Genomic DNA, 20,139 nt, shown 5'->3' with positions numbered 1-20,139 from the left:
TGGGTTGATGGTTGGACTTGATGATCCTAGAGGTCTTTTCCAACCTTAATGATTCTGTGATGCTATGATATGGCTTGGTATTTTTATTGATGAGCTGCAAGAAAACTTGATGAAGTTCAGAAAAGGCAAAGATCTGCAGTGTTGAGCAAAAGCAAAGGCTAAGCAGCTACATGCATTGCCCGGGGTTATGATACAGGGAAGTATGGGTGGTTTTAAATGAGGATCTGGAAAACAATTTGTACATAATATTATATGACTGGGGGGGGTGTGTGTGGGTGTGTGTGTGGGTGTGTGTGTGGGTTAGCTGGGTGAAATATAATAGGATATATTGGAAATCTGATTTTATGATTTGATGGTTTTGTGATTGGGGTCATGTAAAGATGCAAAATTATCACCTGATTTATTAAAAAACGCACTGTTTCTGCAGTAGGGTACCAATGTACCAACGATGGTGGGGGTCTGGGCTCAGTCCTGCCACGACCCGCGCGTGTCTCTCCCGCCCGAGCGGTCACAGCGCGAACACCAGCTCCCCCCACGCCGGGCCCGGCCGCCGTCCTTGTGCGTGGCCTCAGGGCAACCCGCGGGTCCCAAGCCCGCACGGCCGCCTCAGGCCGCCCCCCCACGCCGCCGGGAGGGGAACGGGGGCGGCGCGGCCACCGCCGACACCCGGCCGGGGCCCACAGCGCGACACCACGCAGAACTCGTCTCCCCCCCACCCCGCGCAGCGTCCCCACGGACTCGCCGTTCCCACTCGACGTCTCCTTCCGCAGTGGGCGGAGGGATCCCACGGGGCGGGCGGCGCGGAACTGTAGCGGAATGGCGGTGTGTGGGCAGCGGCGGCAGGCGGTGGTGGAGCTGTGGGGGGTGTTGCTGCCTCCGCGGCCGGCGGCGGGCTCGGAGGAGGAGACCGAGGAGGAGGCCGAGGAGGAACAGCACTTGGCGGAGGCCGCGCTTCTGGAGGCTTCCGGGCCGGAGCTGGAGGCCGCGCTGCCTCCGCGCCGAGCCGGTGAGGGGCGGCGGGAGCGGAGCGGGACCGGGACCGGGACGGGGCGGGCGGCCTCCAGCGTCCTCTGCCCGCGGCCTCCCTCGGAGGCGCGTTTGGGCTCGGCCCGGGGCGCTGCTTGTTTGAAACGAGCGAGCTGGGGCCGGCGGGGCGGCCCCGGCCCCGGCCCTGGCCCCGTTCGGCCGCTGTGCGTGACAGCCTTCCCGCCGGCGTCGGGAGGCGCCTGCCTACTCGTGTCGTGTGTTCAAGTAAACGAAACCGAAACTCGCGCCTTCCCCGGTTACCGAGTTCATGACAAGTAAAGGGAAAATGACCCGAAGTGTGTGATAAATCTCGTGCAGGTAGTGTAAGCGCAGTACAATTCCCGCTTTCCTATGGCCACAGCAAGAAAACATGAAGTTTTTCCATTCAAGTTAACTTTACACAAAAGATGCATTTTGTTTTTTCCTTTTATGACATATAAGACTGTTACTTGACCTTAATGATTCCTTGCCTTCTATTTAGTGCTTAGAAGAGCAGCTGACTTTGGATCAACTTGTGCCTGGTGGGAATATTTTCTCCAAAACCTGTTTTAAATACGGATAAATTTTGCTAAATAACAAGGGGAAAATAAACGGATGAGTTGTTGTAGACCTAAATGCTGCTGGTACTCTGGTTTAGTGAGACGATCCTGTTAAAGCAGGTGTTCGCTTAGTTCTGGTCATAGCGTTTAGTCCCCAGTCCTGGATTGAGGAACAATGTGTTAATTTTTGTGAGGGAAAGAGGAGGCAAAACTAGTCATACAAAATGTTAAGAGTTTATTATATTAATTGCAGTTAATGAAGTTGTTATATTAGTAACTTTATATTACAGTTTTGGTGGTTTCAGTTACAGGAGGTATTCGGTATATGCATATATCCGAAGAGCATGCTGGCACCATGATGAAACACTTCGTGGCAAAACCTTGAAATTGAATTGCAAACTTGACTCGATGTAGACGGTGTAATATTAAACCATATGCCAGTGTGTTTAGTTGGCTTAATAACTATTCATATGCAAGTTTAATTTTGTAGTTCTGATACTTAGAGAAGCAGTTTTAGTGCTTGTTTCTGGGGATGGTTTTGCTTTTGTTTTTAAATGCTACTGGAAAGACTGACATCAGGAAGTTTATGAAAACCCCTGTTCTACTACTGCAACTTATACAAAAGACAAAAGTAAGCTTTGAACGAGCAAAACTCGTAATCAAACCAGACTTTTAATCTTTATGACTGATTTAATGAATATCTATTAACAGTGGTTTTCTTTTTCTTTTTAATGATTCAGTTGTTATACAAGAAGAGAACTCCAAAAAGGAGTATGAAGTAGTTGGACGTTTTCCATTAATTGACCCTTGGTGGAGAGTTAATGTTAAAGCTAAAAAATTGGGGTCGAAGTACTTTGTGCAAGGATATCCGTCATATTTTCTGCGGACTGATATAGAAGAAAACAACCGACAAGTCTTTTCACTCTTTCTTAAGGAATGTGCTGTTCCTGAGGATTTTAAAGAAAAGTTTTTTACTTGGCTTCCTATGGAGTCTAGGCTGAGTTTTAGAAATCTTGAAGAAAAATTGAAACAGTTCCAAGTTTCACACTTAAGGACAGGGAAGAAACAAAGGGACACCAAGGATTATGACATCTTCTACTATGTTTCGAAATCATGTAGGTATATCCTGTGCGATTTTGGTTGTTTTATAAGCTAATGAGTTTTATCTCGGATACTGTGTTTAAGTTAATGTGTCTTCATACGAAGTGTATATTCAAATGAATTTCAACATGCAAAGATTCTTTTTTTTAAAAAATTTGCGGACAGTGGGACAGCTGACCAGTTAAAGATAGGCGTACAGTTGGAAACAGATAAGGAATTTCCTGAACCTGTAGGTTGACTAAGCAGAATTGTCTGTGCTAGGGATGCAAAGACAGTGGTGCTGGCTTCCTATAGTTTATTCAAATACAACAACGCTTATTTAAAAATGGGTTCAGCACTGCGTACACATCATGGTGTAGCTTTTTAGGACAAATACGTGTTTGGAAATAGTATAGCTGCTTCTTTGTAGTGCAGGGGAACAGCGAATGAGCTCAGTGTAGTCCAAATCAGCTGCACTGAAGAGGCTGTCTAAGTGTATTTGAATCCTGCCCATCAGCAGAACCTAGATACAGCTGGGGAGCAGAGTGCGGAAACCATGGAGTTGTCCCCACATCGAGATGGTTCAGGACTGCTGAGGATCCTGTTGCAGACTCTGTTGGTGTGCCTACGTGAATGTTAGAGACTAGGTCAAAAGTTTGCATTTGAAGCAGACATCCCTCTTGTCCCCATGGTGGTGCAGTCTCTGAGAGTATTGACTGTATTCCTGCTGGCTGAAACCCAAAAGGTGTGTTCCAGTTGCATACCTAAGATGCTCTAACCCCTAATGGGCATGCAGTCTGCGGGGCCAGAATGTAACTGGTCTGAAGCCAAACACTGAAATACGGGAAGACAAGACGTATGGGATGTGTCTTCAGCCCTAGCTCTTATTTTGCTCTGATGATCGGCTTCCATTATGCCACATTCCGGATGTGGACATAGGCAGTCGGGGGTTGATGCTGTATAAAGCCTCTTAGGCGTCAGTGCCGTGGGATTCAGTACTCTGAAATGGATGAGGTCTTTTAAATTCACAATAAATGTGCATAAATCTGTACAGACAGGTGGGTCTGTCTACAAAGTCTTCCAGTACCTGGTTGACTGGACAGTGGCAGGTCAAAAGGTGGAGGTGGCTGTTTTGGAGGTCAGATCCTGTCTGACAGGAGAGTTCATAGCTTCTGCTACACTTTACCCCAAGTCACAAGTGTAAGGAGAGGAGAATTTTCACAGTTCTCTGGCCTTCAGGCTTGTTTTTTATGGTTTTGTAATGCTAGAAATGTTCTTAAACCCTATTTACGGACTTCAGATCTTTTCACGACCACAAAGAGAAAGGAATCTATAGTGACAGAAACTTGGATCTAGTTTGCTGTTTGAGTTTTAATGGGCTATATGGATCGCTTCTTATTGAAGCTTGTCTAATATGTTTATGAATCTTCAGTGTTGAAGATTGTGCAGTGTGCCTTGGTATCCTGTTCTTGTAGTTGGCAGATTTTTCCTAATATCTAACTTAAATGACTTTGATACAAATTAAGCTTTCTTCTTTCTCTATCATTGGGCAATAGAAACGACAACCCACCCACCCTTACGTGGTGGTGTCACTGTTACGGCTGTCACTTCTTCCTGGTTGTCATTGTTATGGGCTCAAGCATTTTGTTATATAAGCCTTCATGATGCTTTTGTCTAGAAGTAGTGTGTGTTGATTCTTGTAAATTGTTTGCTTCAGAGGGAAAAGATTTTGGCTTTGCCTTTCTGTGGGTAAGACAGCGATCAGAAAAAGTATTTAACTGAAGAAAAATGGGTGTTTTGGAATTTTGAACTTTCCTTAACACGCCATTAAAAATTACTTTCTTTTTGTTTCCTGTGAAGAGATAAAACTTCTAAAAGTCTCACTTCCTTTGAAAATTTGTTTCTAAAGCAAGATTTAGGGCAAATCAGTTTCATTATCCCCCTTTTGCAGATGCCAAGACTGATACAAACAGGGAAGGTGAATACGTGTTTTCCAAATGAGTATATTTAGCTGGAATTTTATCTGTCATCTGTTTACTTTTTTTTTTCCCCCCAAGGCAGTTGAGGGGAAACAGACTTTCAAAGAATTTGGATTAAAAGAATAAGAAACTGAAAGAACTCTAGGGATGGTTTGGATGTAGGGGAAGCAGGAGGATAAGAGCTAGAGTCAGTTTAAATTGCCTTTACAAATATCTTTGTATATTGCTTAAAACTTTCTTGGTTTATGGTGCATACAGTTGCAGGAAAGGCAGTATTGGTAGCTCTGACTTTTCCGATGATACTGGAATTCTTGCCCATTCTTCTGCCACGCCATTTTTGCTGTCTGTTGAATATGGTGCATTGGCAAACAAACACGGAAGAAAACAATGGTATGGATGGTGAGGAAGTACACTTTCAAGACAAAATGCTAACAAAATTGGATGAGATATTAAAGAATGAGCCATGGAAACTTGGATTCAGCAGGGTAAGTAACGTTAAGCAGGGTAAAAAATGTGTTGTTTGTTACATTTGAGCTTCATTAGAGTACAGTGCTGTTTCAGTTACATTCAGTTTATTAACTGGGCACGCGCAGGAGGTAAGCTTAGTTCGTTTGGAAATGGATGATTTACAGGACTCAGGCTTAGCAAAGATTATTTTTTTTTCGTAGTTGGTCTACAATAAATGGGTCTCAGAAGATTTTAAAGGTGGTGGTGTTACAACCATTTGCTTAGTCTTTGCTACAAGGAACTGAAAAATTAAATAATTGAGGTAGTTGGGCCAAAAGTAAGAAAACTGCTTTAAAACCCTCAATTGTACTGTTCAGTTTTATACTGGCAAATGAGGTTTTCTGTTCTTAATACATAGAACAGTGTCTATGCTTTCGTAGTAAGGTAGGTAAGTTACTCTGTAATAAGTCATCTGGTCTAGTCGTTATCCTTTTTTATAATGGGATTTGTGGTTGCTGCTTACCTTCATGTTTTCCTTTTCTATGCTTGCTGTGCAGCTTTGCTGCTGCACCTCGTCTGAGCACTCCTGTACCTCAGATGGGAGCTATAGTTTAGTAGTTCAGAAATGGGATTAGTTAATCCTCTACTTCAGCCCCCCCAGTGCTTTTACTGACGTGTTCTGGCTTGTCCTTAAGACTTCATTTTCAGAGATTCAGCAGTCTAGCCAATACATTTCAGTGTTTCACATCTTTTCCTTTGAAAAGCTTTTCCTGATGTCCAGTTTGTCTGTTCCTTGGTGCAATATAGACGTGTTGCTCTCTTGTTTCTTGTACCAAGGACCTGCATTCTCACGGCTTTTTTTTTTTTTTTTATTGCTTGAAGACTCTCTATAGCATTTTCTCTTAAGGCTTAGCAAGTCCAGTTCATTTTTCTTCCCTTCAGAAGATCATCTTTTTTGCACATCTCAGCCTTACTGTTTTGCAGTAGTCTCTGTAAAGGTTGTCTATTTCTTGAAGTAGCATGTTTGGAATTGGGTACAGTATTCTGGCTAATGCCTTTCTTATGCTCTGTTTCTACTGGTTTTGCACCTTTACTTGAAACTGTGCTAATTAGGTGTGCACAAATTCTCCCTAATATCCAATTTCTGCACCAGGTTTTTGATTTTTAAAGTTTCTGTTTTGCGCAGAAGGGTAACTGAGGGGAATTGCTATTCCATCTTACTTTTAAATATCTTTTTTTCATATAGTTTGAAAGGCATTATAATGTCATACATTGTGAAAAATACATACATTTTTGGAGACTTCCACCCTCTGAACTGCAATTTGTATTTACTAGGAGGAACATTACTCCGCAAGAGGCTAACATCTTCTGAAATAAATGTGTTCACTTTTATTCTTTTTGGGGAGAAGATTATCTATAGGGAGCTGAACCTTTCTTCCTGCGAGGCAACGTGGGCCGCCTTCTGTCAGTGTGAACATCTCCACAGGAAGATTCCTGACTTGCAGAAGAATGCATTAATTCTGTATGATCAACTCAAGAAACAGTGTAGAGAAATGGGACACACTTATGAAGATCAAGATGAATTAGCTCGTTTTGTATCTAAAGATATGTCCATTGAGCATGTTTGGCAATCTCTTGAATTTTTGAAAGATCAGAAAGTAGTGATTAGGGAGAAAAAACTAGTGTTTCTGCCTCATCTTCACAAATCTGAAAAAGACATTGCAAGGTATATAGGTGGCCTTCTGTCAAACGGCTCATGGCAACTGGACGTTGATGTGAGAGAGATACTTAATGTTTCTGAGACATCAAGAGAAATGGTAGATAACAAAATGAATGTTAGCCAGGCTCATGAAATGGAACACCTGAAGGAAAACAATCCGGACAATGATAACTGTGAAAATCACTCTCCTGAAAAGGAAGCGGGGGCTACGTCTGGTACCCAAAGTAAAGCAGAGGTAGACTTAGATCAGGTGGTTGCTATGGAAAAGATTTGTTCTAATCCTGTCACAATCATAAGTGGAAAAGGAGGCTGTGGAAAGAGTACAGTAGTTAGCTGCCTTTTTCGTCACTTAAAGCAGATGGAAAAAGAAGTGGAAGCTGCTTCTAAGGACTTTGAAGAAGACCTAGATGCATCTGAGGAATGGAACACTTCTGATTATCACTGGGAGTCAGAGGATGGGTGCACAAAAAAAATTTTGAATGTACTGTTTACTGCACCTACAGGGAGGGCAGCAAGCCTTTTGAGTGAGAAAACTAAGCTTCCTGCATATACACTGCATCAGGTAAGGATTTTTTTTCTTGAAATTGTGTTCTGAAAGACCTTTTGGCACTGTCCCTCCCTGTTTTGAAAAAAAAACTTATTAGTGAACTTCCTTTATGAAATGCATAGCTATTAATGATAATGCTTAGGAAGAACCTGTCAGCATTCAAAAGAGAGCGTTAGCTTTTGGGGAAAACATAATGATTTAAAATCATTATTTACTACTTGCTGTAACTTTGGTGTTTTTTTCTACTCATACACATCTCAAATTTGTGCCTTTCTAGGGTGTCTGGTCTTTTTAGCTTCCTGGGTTTTGGGGTTTGTTTTTGGGTTTTTTTGGTTTTGTTTAGTTAAGACAGAAATACTTTCTAGATGGCAGAGCTGTTTTCTAGTGTCCTGTTGCCTAGCAATCATACTGATACCTGCACATACATTAGTAGCCTAGGGTTGGCTAATGAGATAAAGTTCCATCACACAGTGTTTTCTTAATTACTGTTAAATGTTGTGCAAATTTTTTTTAGAAAAAAGCAGAAAGCAAGCTCTTTGTTAACAAACTTTGGTCAAGTCTCTCTTGTTATAGGTAGTGGAAGGTGCCAAGAAGACGGAGGCATGGAATGACCTGTATAAACCAAAATTATAATAACATAAAAAGTACTATGGGCTTTTTTTATCTCTGGGGAGTGGATAGTTGCCTATTCCTCTTCCCCATGTCATGTTGGGGATTTATTAATGTCAGCAAGTTGTAGCTGGAGGTGTGCTGTTACTGAGCAACCTCATGGCTGACCTTTTATAGTCTTTAGGGTCCATGCAGGAGGGAAAGGATGCATTTTTGTGCTTTTATTTAACTAAGTGTTGATAATCTCAGCTAGAAATGTATTCACCAAGGACCAAGGAGGAAAATAAGACTGAACGGTAGAGTTGTCTGAGTCTTTACAGGTTTAAGTTCAGAATTTTAGATAATAGCTCTAAATACAACATTAGAAGATACCACACTCTGGCTACCTTTATAAGACAGTTGTTTACAGTTGATTAGCGTCAGAGCTTGATTTATCTCCATTTGCTTCTAGATCATCTATAGTTTTAAATCGTGGAAGCAGGGTGAACAAGTAAAACCATGGAAGTTTTCTACTGTGACGATTCTGATTGTGGATGAAGGAAGTTTGGTGTCTGTACACGTTCTTAGTTTAGTTTTAAAACTTTTGTGTGAGCATGCTCAGCTTGCCAAACTTATTATTCTAGGTAAGTGAAAAAGCAAATTTAGCAATATTTAATAATATTTATAAATATATATATAAATGTATATGTATTTATATCTATATTTAACAATATTTAATAATATACAGTATACAGTGCAAGTATCAGAGCTGCCACTGGTCTCACTGAGTCTCTTAAAACCCCCAGAATGTTACGTTGTTCTGTACTTGGGTATTTCTCCATATTCATAAGGTCAGATGAGGTAGACCGTTTTCCATCTCAACTGTTGGTATGAAAGTATCAGTATCTCCATTCTCTGTTTAGCACTGTTTTGTCTGATTCTGAAAGTATTATGACTTCTATGTGGTAGCTTAATTACATCTTGCAGCTGGAAGACTTTTACGATTTCCTTAAATTTAAAGAAGCTAGTGTTAGCACACGAATCACATGTTAGAAGGGAGGTGTAAAGTCATTCTTAATGCTAGGATTGTCTTGTTTTAATTCAGGAAGGAAAAGAAGTGTAAAATCAAAATGTTGTGCTTTTGCAGAGGTATGCTTTTTGGCATGCCATTTATGGCATTTGCTTTTATATATATATTTTTCAAAATGTGTTTGAATAAGATGTGATCACTGTTGGTGTTCATCATGCAGAGTGATTTGCACCTGCTAGTGAAGCATTACTGAGATGAAAAATTTTAACTACAGTACAGCCTCATTCCCCAAACAAAGTTTCGTAGATTCTTGAAAGTTTTATTTCACATGAATTGTATTGAGGAAGTATGTTACTATGTAGAGGGTTGAGTATTTATTAATTCCAGTGGGTTTATTTTAGACAGTTTTTAACAGATGATCTGTTATTGCTTCTCACAAAAACTAACCTGCATTCTGTTTAGGTGATACTAGACAACTACCAAGCATAGACCCAGGAAACATGTTAGCTGATATCTTTGAGGGTCTAAAATCAAGAGGCTTTTCTGTGGAACTGCAAACTAATCACAGAGCTGAATCTCAACTAATTGTAGATAATGCATCAAGGTAGGATTTCCTTATGTATGTAAGAAGCATTCTTGTGGCAGGCCTGGTCCTTTACCTGCAAAATAGTAGTGTGTCCAGATTTGTCTCTCTAGTACTGCTTCTGTTACAGTTTCTTATTCAAAATCAGTAACGCTGGTTTTAAAACCAAACAAACAAACCCCCAAAACAACAACAAACACCCACAAATTTTTCCAGGAGTATATGTATTGGACAAAAAAATGTGTGTGCTGGAATACTCATGAGTTTTATTGGACGTATTTCACTATCAAATACTCTCTGTTGTTTTCAAATGAGTTGTGTGTGCACAAATCACTTTATGCCTTCTGAAATGACTTAAAATTGTTTTCTCTAAAAAGGAAGTTTTAAAGACATTGCTGGTAACTGTGACAACAGCTAAAACAGGCTGAATTGCATTGGAAGTGTAGGTGTCAAGGGCCATTAAATCGGAGTTTCTTTTTATTTTTTGCTGTATTTATACCTAGAACCTCTAAATGTTTCTAGAATTTGCATTACTTTTGGTCTGGAAATAATCCTGTTTACTGTCAGTGCATGATTTCTTTTTTTCTTTTTTTTAAACCTCAAACAACAAAATCGAGGTCTGAAAGCCCAACACCTTCTGATGCTGATTGGAATTTGAGAATATTCCGAACATTTGCAAGATGTTGAGAACTACTAAGTGTTTTAAAAACACTCTCACTTTTTTTTTGGTAATGCATCTGTGTTACTCCAGTGTGCTCCCATGAGAAGAACTGTATGGGTAATACTGAGTACCTGCTGCAGTGCTGCAGGGTTTAGAGAATAAATTACCAATTCTTTTAATGTGAAGTTAAGTTATGCTCAGAAGAAAGCGCTTTTGGTGTATGTAGTGTAGGTGACCAGAAATTTATAAATGGTGAACTTCAGGCTGATGCAGATGGTGATCCACTAGAAACCTTTAACTGGAAATAATTTGTCTTTTCTGTTTTCCTTCCACTGCTCTGGTCAAGAATCTCTCACCGGAAGCTTCCTCAATTTGATGAGGTGCTGAAAGTTTCTGGTTGGAATGAAGAAATGACAATGCCAAGTCCAGAGAAGAAATTCATTCTTATTGCTTTGCCAGCTGGTGGGGATTGTGACAGTAAGTGTGTACAGTCGGTTTGTGATCTTGACTTTCCCTTTGGTAAAGCATAGACTGTTTGGCTGGAACTAACATTTTGGGAAGGTTTAAGTCTGGTTTTGTTTGTGGTATGAATTTAAATGCTAGATTCAGGGCTTACCTTTTGCCTTCTGTAAGTGCACACTGCAAGACCCCTAAGGGCAAAGGATACACTGTAGAGCTTCAGCTCACCAGTTACATTTTGAAATATGGGTGGTACAGCTTCCGCCAGTGTAATCAGATGTGATCGTCTTTTTATGTTGTAATTGGAACTGTCAGACCTTAAAAGATTTAGGTTTTTCAGAGGTGAATCATTTGAGTAAACAGAAATTGTAACAGAATGGTGTGTTGCACATGAATGTGCTCCCAACTCTAGAATCAAGTTAGGAAAATGGAACCAGAGAGGACACCGGTATTTCTTTAAAAATGTTTTGGGGCCAGGGTTAGGGTCATGGTTTTAGGTTTTTTGACCTTTACTGGATAAGTGGATTGAGTGGCCTCTACTTTATATGCATCAAAAACATCAAGGGGAATGTGGAAATAAAATAGTGCTAATATTATCACTGTAACTTACTATAGTAACTTACTCACCAGACAGAATACTAAAACCCAATTTCTTCTGTGAAATCTAAATGTATAGGTCTGTGGCTTAAAATGTTCTATCTTTACTTCTTTAATGTGCTGTATCAAAACCTTATTTTGCATGAAATCTGCTCTATGCAGCTGTTTAACACAGAGAAATAAGAATTCCTCTCCTGTCATATCACTCTTGTCTGTCAGATTTTAGTAGTGGGAAAACTACAAGACACTTCTTGGGGGAGTATATATGTGGGTGTTTTGTGCTGTGAGATTTTTTTTTTTGGGGTGGTGTTTTTGTGTTTTGGGGTTGTTGTTTTAAACAAGTTGAAATGTCATTGAAGCAATAAATAAGCAAAGGCAATTTAATATCAAATTTTGTTTTTCTTTCTTAAATTGTTTCTGCATATTTTCATGCCTTACGTTTTATGTCTTCTAAAACAGATTTGCAAGCAGCCATAAAGGCTTTACTTAAAAAAGGACCAGGATTGCAGGATGCCAAGCAATCACAGTTCATTGCTTTCAGAAGGTAACGGAGCATGCAGGCAGACATTGAAAAAATTCTTGCTAGCAGCCACAATCTAAAAATAGTTGAATGCATTGTGTTGGAGAGACTGGTGGCAAAAATTACTGGAGAGAACACCAGGCCAGGTGTCTTTTTCTGTACCTTCTTGTTGCCCCCAGTCTCTCCACAGAGAGTTGCTTCATTTTTCTATAAGCTTGATGCTATTTTGCACCATGATTTCTGCCTTTGTGTTCATGTTCGTCTGTACTGTTCATGTTAAAGAAGCAAAGGATGGACATCAGTGGTCAGTTTTTCTGGTAGATTCTCTGAGAGCCTGTGCTCTGGTGTTTGCTAACAGTGCAGGGCTCTTCAGAAGCGAAAGGTGAGGGCTTGGCTGCAGGAGGAACTCAAAAAATACAAAGAAATGTCCATATTCAAACACATCCCATCGTGGCAGATGTGAATTCCAGGGCGTGTGGTGGAACGTACGACCTACTGCATATATGTGCTTCTGTCACAGGCGGACGTTGACCAAATGACAGAAGATACTTGAGTTTTGACCACGTGACGAGGGCCAGATTTAGTCGTATAATCTGATGGGTATTAGTGCTCCTGCTGGGCAGTGGTGAATGCCTACAGTTTGGATATTTGGAAGCACAGTACTTGTCATTTAAGAAGGGGAGGGGTGCAGGGCTCTAACACACTCTGAAGAAAGACTGGAAAGGTTAGTAATCACTGATGCGAACCATCACAGGCGGGTGGATAGTACGGGTGGCCTCACAGAGACACCAAAGGGATAAACGTAACGTCCAGTAGTACCAACAGTCCATAAACTTACAGTTCTGCACAAAAGGGTACTTAAGAAAAAACTCTTCCACTTTTATTTGTGAAGAACCTTTTCTCAGCCATTAAAAACCACACACTATTTACAGGTTACTAGTGTGCAAATAAGTGATTTATAAATTTTTGCTAGTTCACCTGTGTGTTGTGAATGCTGAGTAGCTCTGAAATCAATTTTATTTCTCCAATCTGCATTCAGGTACAAGAGTGTTATTAATGATTTCCGTATAAGATTCTTCTAGAATATATTTGTAGACACTTAATCTGCATTTAAAAGTTAAAATTCCAGGTCTCTAAAAAGCAAATACATCTTCTGACTATTCTTAATATGTCCACAGACAGAAAATAATATGTCCAGGTTTTAGTTTTTCTTTAGTTTTCTTCTTTATCTTCAAACCAAATCAGCTAATCTAGGTATGCATTGCAAACATCTTTGCCTCACTTTCTATGGTATTTAGACAAACTGTTTCTTTATGGCTTTATCTTCTGAACTCTGAATCAGCGATTGTTTAATTGTTGGTGGAAGATCCTCGTAGCTAAAATGGGCTTTTCCCATTATTTATAAGTTGATGCTAATGTGACATTGCATGTAACTGTATGTCTTGTACATCATGATTTTGTTCATGTTCTTGTTTTGTATGCTTTAGGCAAGACTGCGAGCTAATAAATGAACTTTGTTGCCAGCACTATTCGGATCACATGACCAGGTAAGCCAATCTCACTTTGACTTTGAAAGTGGTTCAGCAGGCCAGCAACCTAGAGATTGTAAAATTTCTGATGTTACACCTAGATCTGATTATTTATGTTAGAAATAATTTATATAATAAACTTTCTTTGGGTTCTTTGATCTCAACCTGGACTGTGAGCAGAGAGAACATAAACTGCCTTTCATTGAAATTGTCATTATGTGAATTAGAAGATTCTGAGTTACTGTTGAATATTTAAAAATTACATAAAAGCAACTTGAAAAAAAAAACCCTCAAGGTTAATTATTTCTTGCCACTGTATGATTTCTAAACAGATTCCAAAATTTTTTGGAAGCAGGATTTTGGTGCTACCCTGTATTACTGTTTTTTACCAAAAGGTTTTACAAAAGTTCAGGAAACATCTTTTAAATGTGAGTTGTCTTAACTGTTTTGAACATTATTAAGGCTTTTAAGCTAGCCCAAGAATAGGGAGGGGAAGGAGAAGAAATGCTGAGAGATGGTAAATGCGTACTTTGTAAATACGTGTCTCCCTCTTTCTTTCACTGACCTAGAGACCGTAAGAACCGACTTTCATTTCAAATTGGTGACAAGATTTCCTGCACGCGGAATGTGTATCTCAAGGATCTCTTGCCAGACCATGGTTTGAGAAAGGATCCTGATCACCATGAATGCAAAGGTGGCGAAGGCGCCCTCGCTACAGAGGCTGCTGAGGAGGGCAAACGACTATGCAATGGAGATATATTTTTCATAACAGGAGTAAGTCCTTGCTGCAAGAACTTGCACAAAAAAGCCCCAGTGGTAACTGGTTCGGTCCTTGTTGAACCCCCAGAACAAAACAATCCACACTTAACAATTTTAGTCCATAATACATACTTAGTTCTTCTGCTAAACCACCATGTGAAAGGCAGGAAAGAGGCTGACTCACAATAGAGAATTAAAAAATAAAATATCTGGGCGTTTTTGTAAAATGTGTTTCAGTTGGTCTGCTCGTGTCCAGTGTAAATGCGTTCTGTAAATGCTCAAATGTATTGTAATTGAAATAGCTAATGTTTTGGATCTAGGTAGAAACACAGTCTTAAGTAAAGAATAACGTTACAGCTCGAGGTCTCCCCTGGCAGAAAACTAAGCTGTCTGAAAAATGCAGCAACAAAAAACTGTATTTTTCTGCTGGGTTCGGTGAGTTGAGCTGACTCAGCAGAGGGTCCCGTGAAAGGATCAACGTTTGTGCATGGGAAAGGGGGACCCCACAGGGTTGGCAGCAGAGAGTAGGCTCTTCTCCGCTGGTGGGAACAAATTGTTAAACAAACAGCCTTGCTGGTGTATTTCACTGTGCCCTAGGATAAACAGAAGGAGTTAGGGTAGGCCCTGTACAGTGAACTATTTTCCTTGAAGGTGGTCGGCAAAAGGTAGCAATCTTTTGGGTTTAGTGTCTTCTAGAACTATTTCACTCAGTTGATGTTGCAGCTATTGTAATTTCAGGGAAAGCTAGAATACAGACAGACAGAGATGTAGAAACATTGATCGAACTGCTGATGCAAGCTTACTGCTGAGTGCTCTTGTGCTATTTCTTTAGGATGTAGAAGTTGATAAACAGCGCTTACTGACCATCAGCAGCACATACGGCTCCACATTCACTGTGAGGTATAAGGCACTGAAGAAGCTGTGTCATATAAAACATGCATGGGCCAGAACAATTCACACATTTCAGGTAAATATAAGGAAGCTGTGATCTTATAAAACTTCATGGCTTTATCTTGCTCATGCACTGTATTTTCATGTGAAGAGTCAGAAGCTCTCTTGAAGCTAAAATTCCTTGAATGCAGGATACAAAATATTCTTGAGAGTGTCCCTAGTTGTCTTCAACTGCCTTGTTCCTGTGAGTATTTTTTAACTACTTACTGGAGATCTTTCTTTGATCAGGCATTCTTAAACATGTTTGTTTCAGGGTTCTGAAGAAAAAACTGTTGTCTATGTGGTTGGCAATCCTGGCCGTCAGCACTGGCAGCACGTGTACACAGCTGTGACCAGAGGACGCTGCCGTGTCTATGTTATAGCTGAAGAGATGAACCTCAGGCGAGCCATCACGAACAAGAACATACCCAGAAAAACTCGCTTACAGAGATTTTTGAAAGAGGCAATTGCAGAAACAAGCAACTGTCCCAAAGAAAGTTCCTCTCCCCTGATGAAGAGCTGGCAAAGCCAAGAGCGTGAGACTCGGTCTGTTGCTGTAGGTCAGGGTCCTCCTGACCCGCCTGAGCCTCTGACTGACTCGATTAAAGAGGGCGGGTCAGCAATTTGCAATAAAGAAGAGCAGATGGCCCAGTTGCTGCGAAGTCCATGTAAAAGACGGCAAACTCTTGCAGAGGATTCTGCGGACGCTATGAAACCCTGCTCTGTAAGTAGCTCTTTCCTGAGAAAGTTTGTTTTAAACTTGTGCGCGCTTTTTTTTTTTCCACTGTGAGTCACCCAGCTACCGCTGTGATTGTTCTATTGTTATTTACTTAATTATTTTCAAGATGACCCATAATTGGTGACACAAAGTTTGGCAGATGTTTTCCCAGAGTAATATATGACTAATAAGGAAAAATAAGTTACGATGTTAATAGCAGTAAATCGTAGAATCACAGAATGCTTTGGGTTGGAAGGGACCTTTAAAGGTCATCTAGTCCAACCCCCCTGCAGTGAGCAGGGACATCTTCAACTAGATCAGGTTGCTCAGAGCCCCGTCCAGCCTGGCCTTGATTGTTTCAGGGATGGGGCATCTACCACGGCTCTGGGCAACCTGTTCCAGTGTTTTACCACCCTCATTGTAAAAGATTTTGTCCTTACATCCAGTCTAAATTTACCCTCCTTTAGTTTAAAACCATCACCCCTTGTCCTGTCACAACAGGCCTTGCTGAAGAGGTTGCCCCCGTCCTTCCTGATGTCCCCCTTTAAGCACTGAAAGGCTGCAATAAGGTCTCCCCGCAGCCTTCTCTTCTCCGGGCTGAACAACCCCAACTCTCTCAGCCTGTCCTCACAGGAGAGGTGCTCCAGTCCGTGGATGTACACATCATCTTGTTACTCATTGGGGTGAGCTGTTGGCTAGCTTAGCCTGTATTAGCTTATTAGTTGCATACAGGAGCCAGTTTTTAGGTGCTGACCTGCTGTGGAAGATTTGCATAAAATCGAATTGTAGCTTTTCATACAGCCAAACATGTTAACAGATGCCTTTTTAAGTCCAGCTGATTTCTGAGCTCTGTCACAGTAAAAGAGCTTTTTGTTTTTTAACGCTGTTACTGTATGCTAGGTCTGGTTCAAACACTGACGTTTTTGTTTTGTTTTGACAGACACCAGTACAAGATTCACCACTTGGGTGTGCCAGGCTTCAGAATCTAACCTTGGGACAGCCAACGCCGAGGAAGCTTTTCAAAAGCTAACAACTGTCCTGTTATAACCCTTTCTTGAACCTGTTTCGTTCAAGATTTTTTGGAACAGAGAAGCCAGGCAGGCAGATAATTTTCACAGGCTTTCCTGTATTTGCATGCTCTATGAAGAACAGCTTGTCTTAAAGCGAGCCTCTCTCATGTTCTCAGTGATCTGTTTTTAGTAGGCGATTCCTTGGTGTGTCAGTCATCAAAAATCATATCCTTCTTTTATTTTGGTGAAGAATGCCTTGCAGGTCTTACTAGAGCCAGATGTTTCCTTAAAACCACATGAGGATTTCTAGGGTTAAAAATGGCAGCCATCCGTACCAAGATTTATCCGTCTCTCAATGCTGCAGAATTGATGGGAGGCTGTTAACGACACGCCCAAACTGCCGTTTGCTCTTGAGTCAAAAAACAATTTATAAAGGGGACTTTAGATTTTTCTAAGGTGGCGGAATTATGGGCCTGAAGCTTTAATGGACTATGGATTTTAATCTGTTATAAATAGAACAAAAAAGTTGCCGTCAGTGACACAGAAAATTTTTCCCGCTTTGTACTTGAGAGAGATGTAGCGCTTGCCATTGCTTCTTTAGCTGATAGTTATATGCTGATAATGATCTTGGTGAGAAAAGCAAAACTCCAAGTCAGAGTTCAGATAACATTCCACTTCCAACCTTTTTCTGTGTACTCTGTGACTCGCTGCATTGTGATTTTTGAGATTTTTGAGCTGAATGTTTAATCAAACGTCAGACAAGTTGTACTAAAATTTGGACAGCTTGCTTATATTTAACAATCACTTTTTTTTAATACAGCAGGAAAAAGTGTACCGCAAATATACACATGGTATTTTTTTGCTAAAACTGTGGGTAAAAAAAGATGTGGGAAAAATAGCGTGTCTTTAAATCACTGTTTATTTCAATTTATACAGTTTTTCCATACAAATATTTGTAACAGTTTCAATTTCAAAAAACATAACATAGACGATAAATATCATGCTATTAAAGTATTAAATTTGTACAAAAATACTTTACAGTTTAATACTTATTACAAATAAAAATACGTATTTAAGTGACTCATGAACATTTTTGTTTTTTTACATGATTCAGCATTGAATGTCATTCTGACCTTTTCTGGCAGTGCTGAAATAGAAATCCGAGCTACTTGTGTGTGCAGGGCAGGTGAGCTTGTTCACGTCTTGGAAACAGCAACGGGGATACAGTTAAACAGTTCAAATTGACCAGAAACCACTCCGTAAGGTGATCGCTTAGATATGGAGACTCTACAAATGTACAAATCCAGTATCTTTATATTCACCAATAACAAGAATTACCAATAACAACTTGAATACCAGAATAAACCAAAGCAGCTGCTGGTGAGCATATAAAGCAACTGGCAGTATTTTATTGCTTGGGGGGAGAGGGGAGAAGAGACAATTTGTGTGATGTGTTTGTAAAATATATTTACAATTTTAAATTCTAAAAACGTGTGGCAGGGGGTAGTGTTTGTTTATCATAAAGAAGGTTGAAAACAAAGCATATTAAGTGGGAGTTTTGCCCCTTCAAGAAACTCTTTGAGTTAAAAAGCTCACGTGTGACAGTACAAGTTCACCGGTTTATGGATCGTTAAAGAGCTTTTGTATCAATCTTCCACTGACATAGTTTTTTTTAAAAAAGCCATTTTCTTTTAAAACCTCTCTAATTTGTCTGAATTCACTTCAGTTTTGCTCGTCAGTAATCCTTCTCCAGAGGTTTTATCCCACTAAAAAAGTCTCAGCTTAAAAATCCCCACAGGCTGCAAGACACACCATTGAATATTTCATTGCATAGGGAAAAACAAAATTTCCCAAAGTGGGGGAGTAATGTTCACCGCATGCTGCAGCTTCCTACAAGCATTTTGTTAAAACAGCTAAACCGTGCTTTGTCTGAAGGGCGCACCTTCTTGCCAGCAGAGTAAAGGGCCCCCAAAATCGCCAATCTAGCCGCTCAACAGGACGTGCCGGTGCAGCGTACCGCTCTTTGTCCGTCGGATAACACCTTTCTGATAAAATGTTTTTAAAAACCATGTAACCTGGCCGCCACTGTTAGTGCTGTGCTTTTCCCTCAGTCAGCAGCTGCTGATGAAGAGAGAGGAACATTTAAATCATGTTTAAAACATCTCTCCAATTTCTTATTTGGGGGGGGGGGGGAAGGCCTTTTAAAGATTTTTTTTCATACTGTTGCTAATGCTGGATCGTTTAGAATGGAATGACTTAACTTAGTGAAGAATTAAACCTTTTCAAAAGTAACTGAATTAATACAAGCCTTGAGACAGACAGACTGACCTCCTGTGCTTATTAGTGCTATACAGCATCTGAGCCTCAATCTCAGAGAAATCTTAAAGGGATTTAGCACCATAATTGTCTTCTGTTACTGAATGTCCCACTCAAATGATTTTCTGCTATAACGTATTTGTAGGATCCCGTGTCTCCATATTAACATTAGTGCGTCCGCTCTGTTGAAGGAAGGCATTATTCTGATCGCTCCACTCCCCACTCCCTGACGTCTGTTGCTCTGAGCTTCCTTTCTGAGGTGCCAGCGGGTTTCTGCTAATAACCAGTTCCAGCTTGTTGCCAGATTCTGCGATGAGGGGCACGACTAGGCAGCAGTCAAAGTCTCTGGTGCGGACGTGGTTTACCTGAACAATTAGAAGATTGATTTTTGTTACCGTTTTAGGAAAAAGAAATGAGATCACAAGAGAAACAGGTTTCTCTTGAGATAACAGAACCTGATTTAAATATTCCAGTTAGAGAATTGCCCAATACAAGACTATTTAACCACAGCACCTGGTCTGAAAGCACCAGTTAAGTTTTCTACTTGACCTTTAACAGAGCGTAGCTGAGGTGGGCACGTTTGCGCCGGCGATAGCTGTTGGCAGCTGTCACAATGCCCGCTCCATAAATGACATTTAACAGCGCATACTTATTCTGTCTTTCATGGTGTTCATTAATTTAAGTGCAATAGATCACATCTAAAATTTCAATTCAGTTCAGGTTTTCTCTGGTTTTAATATATGAAGTGTTTTATTGGGCTGGTTGACACACACAAAAAAAAATAATCAGTTTTTCCAACTTGGCACTGGGGGAAGCATGGCACGCAGTGAGAGTTACATTGTTACAACTATGTCAATCAACAGCTTGGATTAAGCACAGAAACAATTCTCAAGTCTCTATCAAGAACAGCAAAAATTACAAATCTGTCTGGAAATGCCTTAGGAAATTGCAGCTTTCCAGTAAGCGTTTCTATGTCTTGTTTGGTGTTCTGAAATACCTAACATTCCGAAAGAATTTGTTTCTTTAAATATGATTTTACCGAAAAATCCAGCCTTGGTACCCCTGCATAGAAGCCCAAGTCGCCATGACCTTGATTACTGA

At 40.5% G+C, this 20,139-nt stretch overlaps 2 protein-coding genes across 18 annotated transcripts in view; one reads left to right on the top strand and one right to left on the bottom strand.

The window, feature by feature from the left end:
• The first annotated feature begins 610 nt into the window (after positions 1-610).
• On the top strand, positions 611-17,753 carry HELB (DNA helicase B). 3 transcript variants are annotated; one of them, XM_075080881.1, is made up of 14 exons: positions 615-1,006; positions 1,871-2,196; positions 2,306-2,680; positions 4,883-5,109; positions 6,481-7,353; positions 8,399-8,570; positions 9,419-9,560; positions 10,547-10,677; positions 11,716-11,800; positions 13,264-13,323; positions 13,875-14,079; positions 14,897-15,031; positions 15,269-15,718; positions 16,653-17,753. In XM_075080881.1, the coding sequence occupies exons 3-14, from the start codon at positions 2,551-2,553 to the stop codon at positions 16,740-16,742; spliced, it is 2,700 nt and encodes an 899-aa protein (XP_074936982.1). In that variant the 5' UTR covers positions 615-1,006; positions 1,871-2,196; positions 2,306-2,550; the 3' UTR covers positions 16,743-17,753. The 3 variants fall into 3 exon arrangements, with proteins under 3 accessions (XP_074936981.1, XP_074936982.1, XP_074936983.1); XM_075080882.1 differs by having other exon boundaries at positions 874-1,006; positions 2,134-2,196; XM_075080880.1 differs by lacking the exon at positions 1,871-2,196 and having other exon boundaries at positions 611-1,006.
• Positions 17,624-20,139, bottom strand: part of GRIP1 (glutamate receptor interacting protein 1) — a 334,173-nt gene continuing 331,657 nt past the window's right edge. For all 15 annotated transcript variants that reach the window (XM_075080866.1, XM_075080872.1, XM_075080875.1 and 12 more), the window contains one exon: positions 17,624-19,403. In XM_075080866.1, the coding sequence (XP_074936967.1) occupies positions 19,167-19,403 (237 nt within the window). In that variant the 3' untranslated portion in view covers positions 17,624-19,166. The remainder of the gene's footprint in view (positions 19,404-20,139) is intronic.

Source organism: Phalacrocorax aristotelis, chromosome 1 (genome assembly GCF_949628215.1).
Source record: "Phalacrocorax aristotelis chromosome 1, bGulAri2.1, whole genome shotgun sequence".
Classification (NCBI taxonomy): domain Eukaryota; kingdom Metazoa; phylum Chordata; class Aves; order Suliformes; family Phalacrocoracidae; genus Phalacrocorax; species Phalacrocorax aristotelis.
Note: the sequence above shows the minus strand (reverse complement) of the source record. Positions and strands in the feature narration are given on the sequence as shown.

Bases quoted from the DNA above. Each gene is read 5' to 3' on its own strand.
- HELB (XM_075080880.1), top strand. From the start codon at position 817: ATGGCGGTGTGTGGGCAGCGGCGGCAGGCGGTGGTGGAGCTGTGGGGG. The intron at 9,561-10,546 runs GTAGGATTTCCT...GCTCTGGTCAAG, and splicing joins ATTGTAGATAATGCATCAAG to AATCTCTCACCGGAAGCTTC. The intron at 14,080-14,896 runs GTAAGTCCTTGC...CTATTTCTTTAG, and splicing joins ATATATTTTTCATAACAGGA to GATGTAGAAGTTGATAAACA.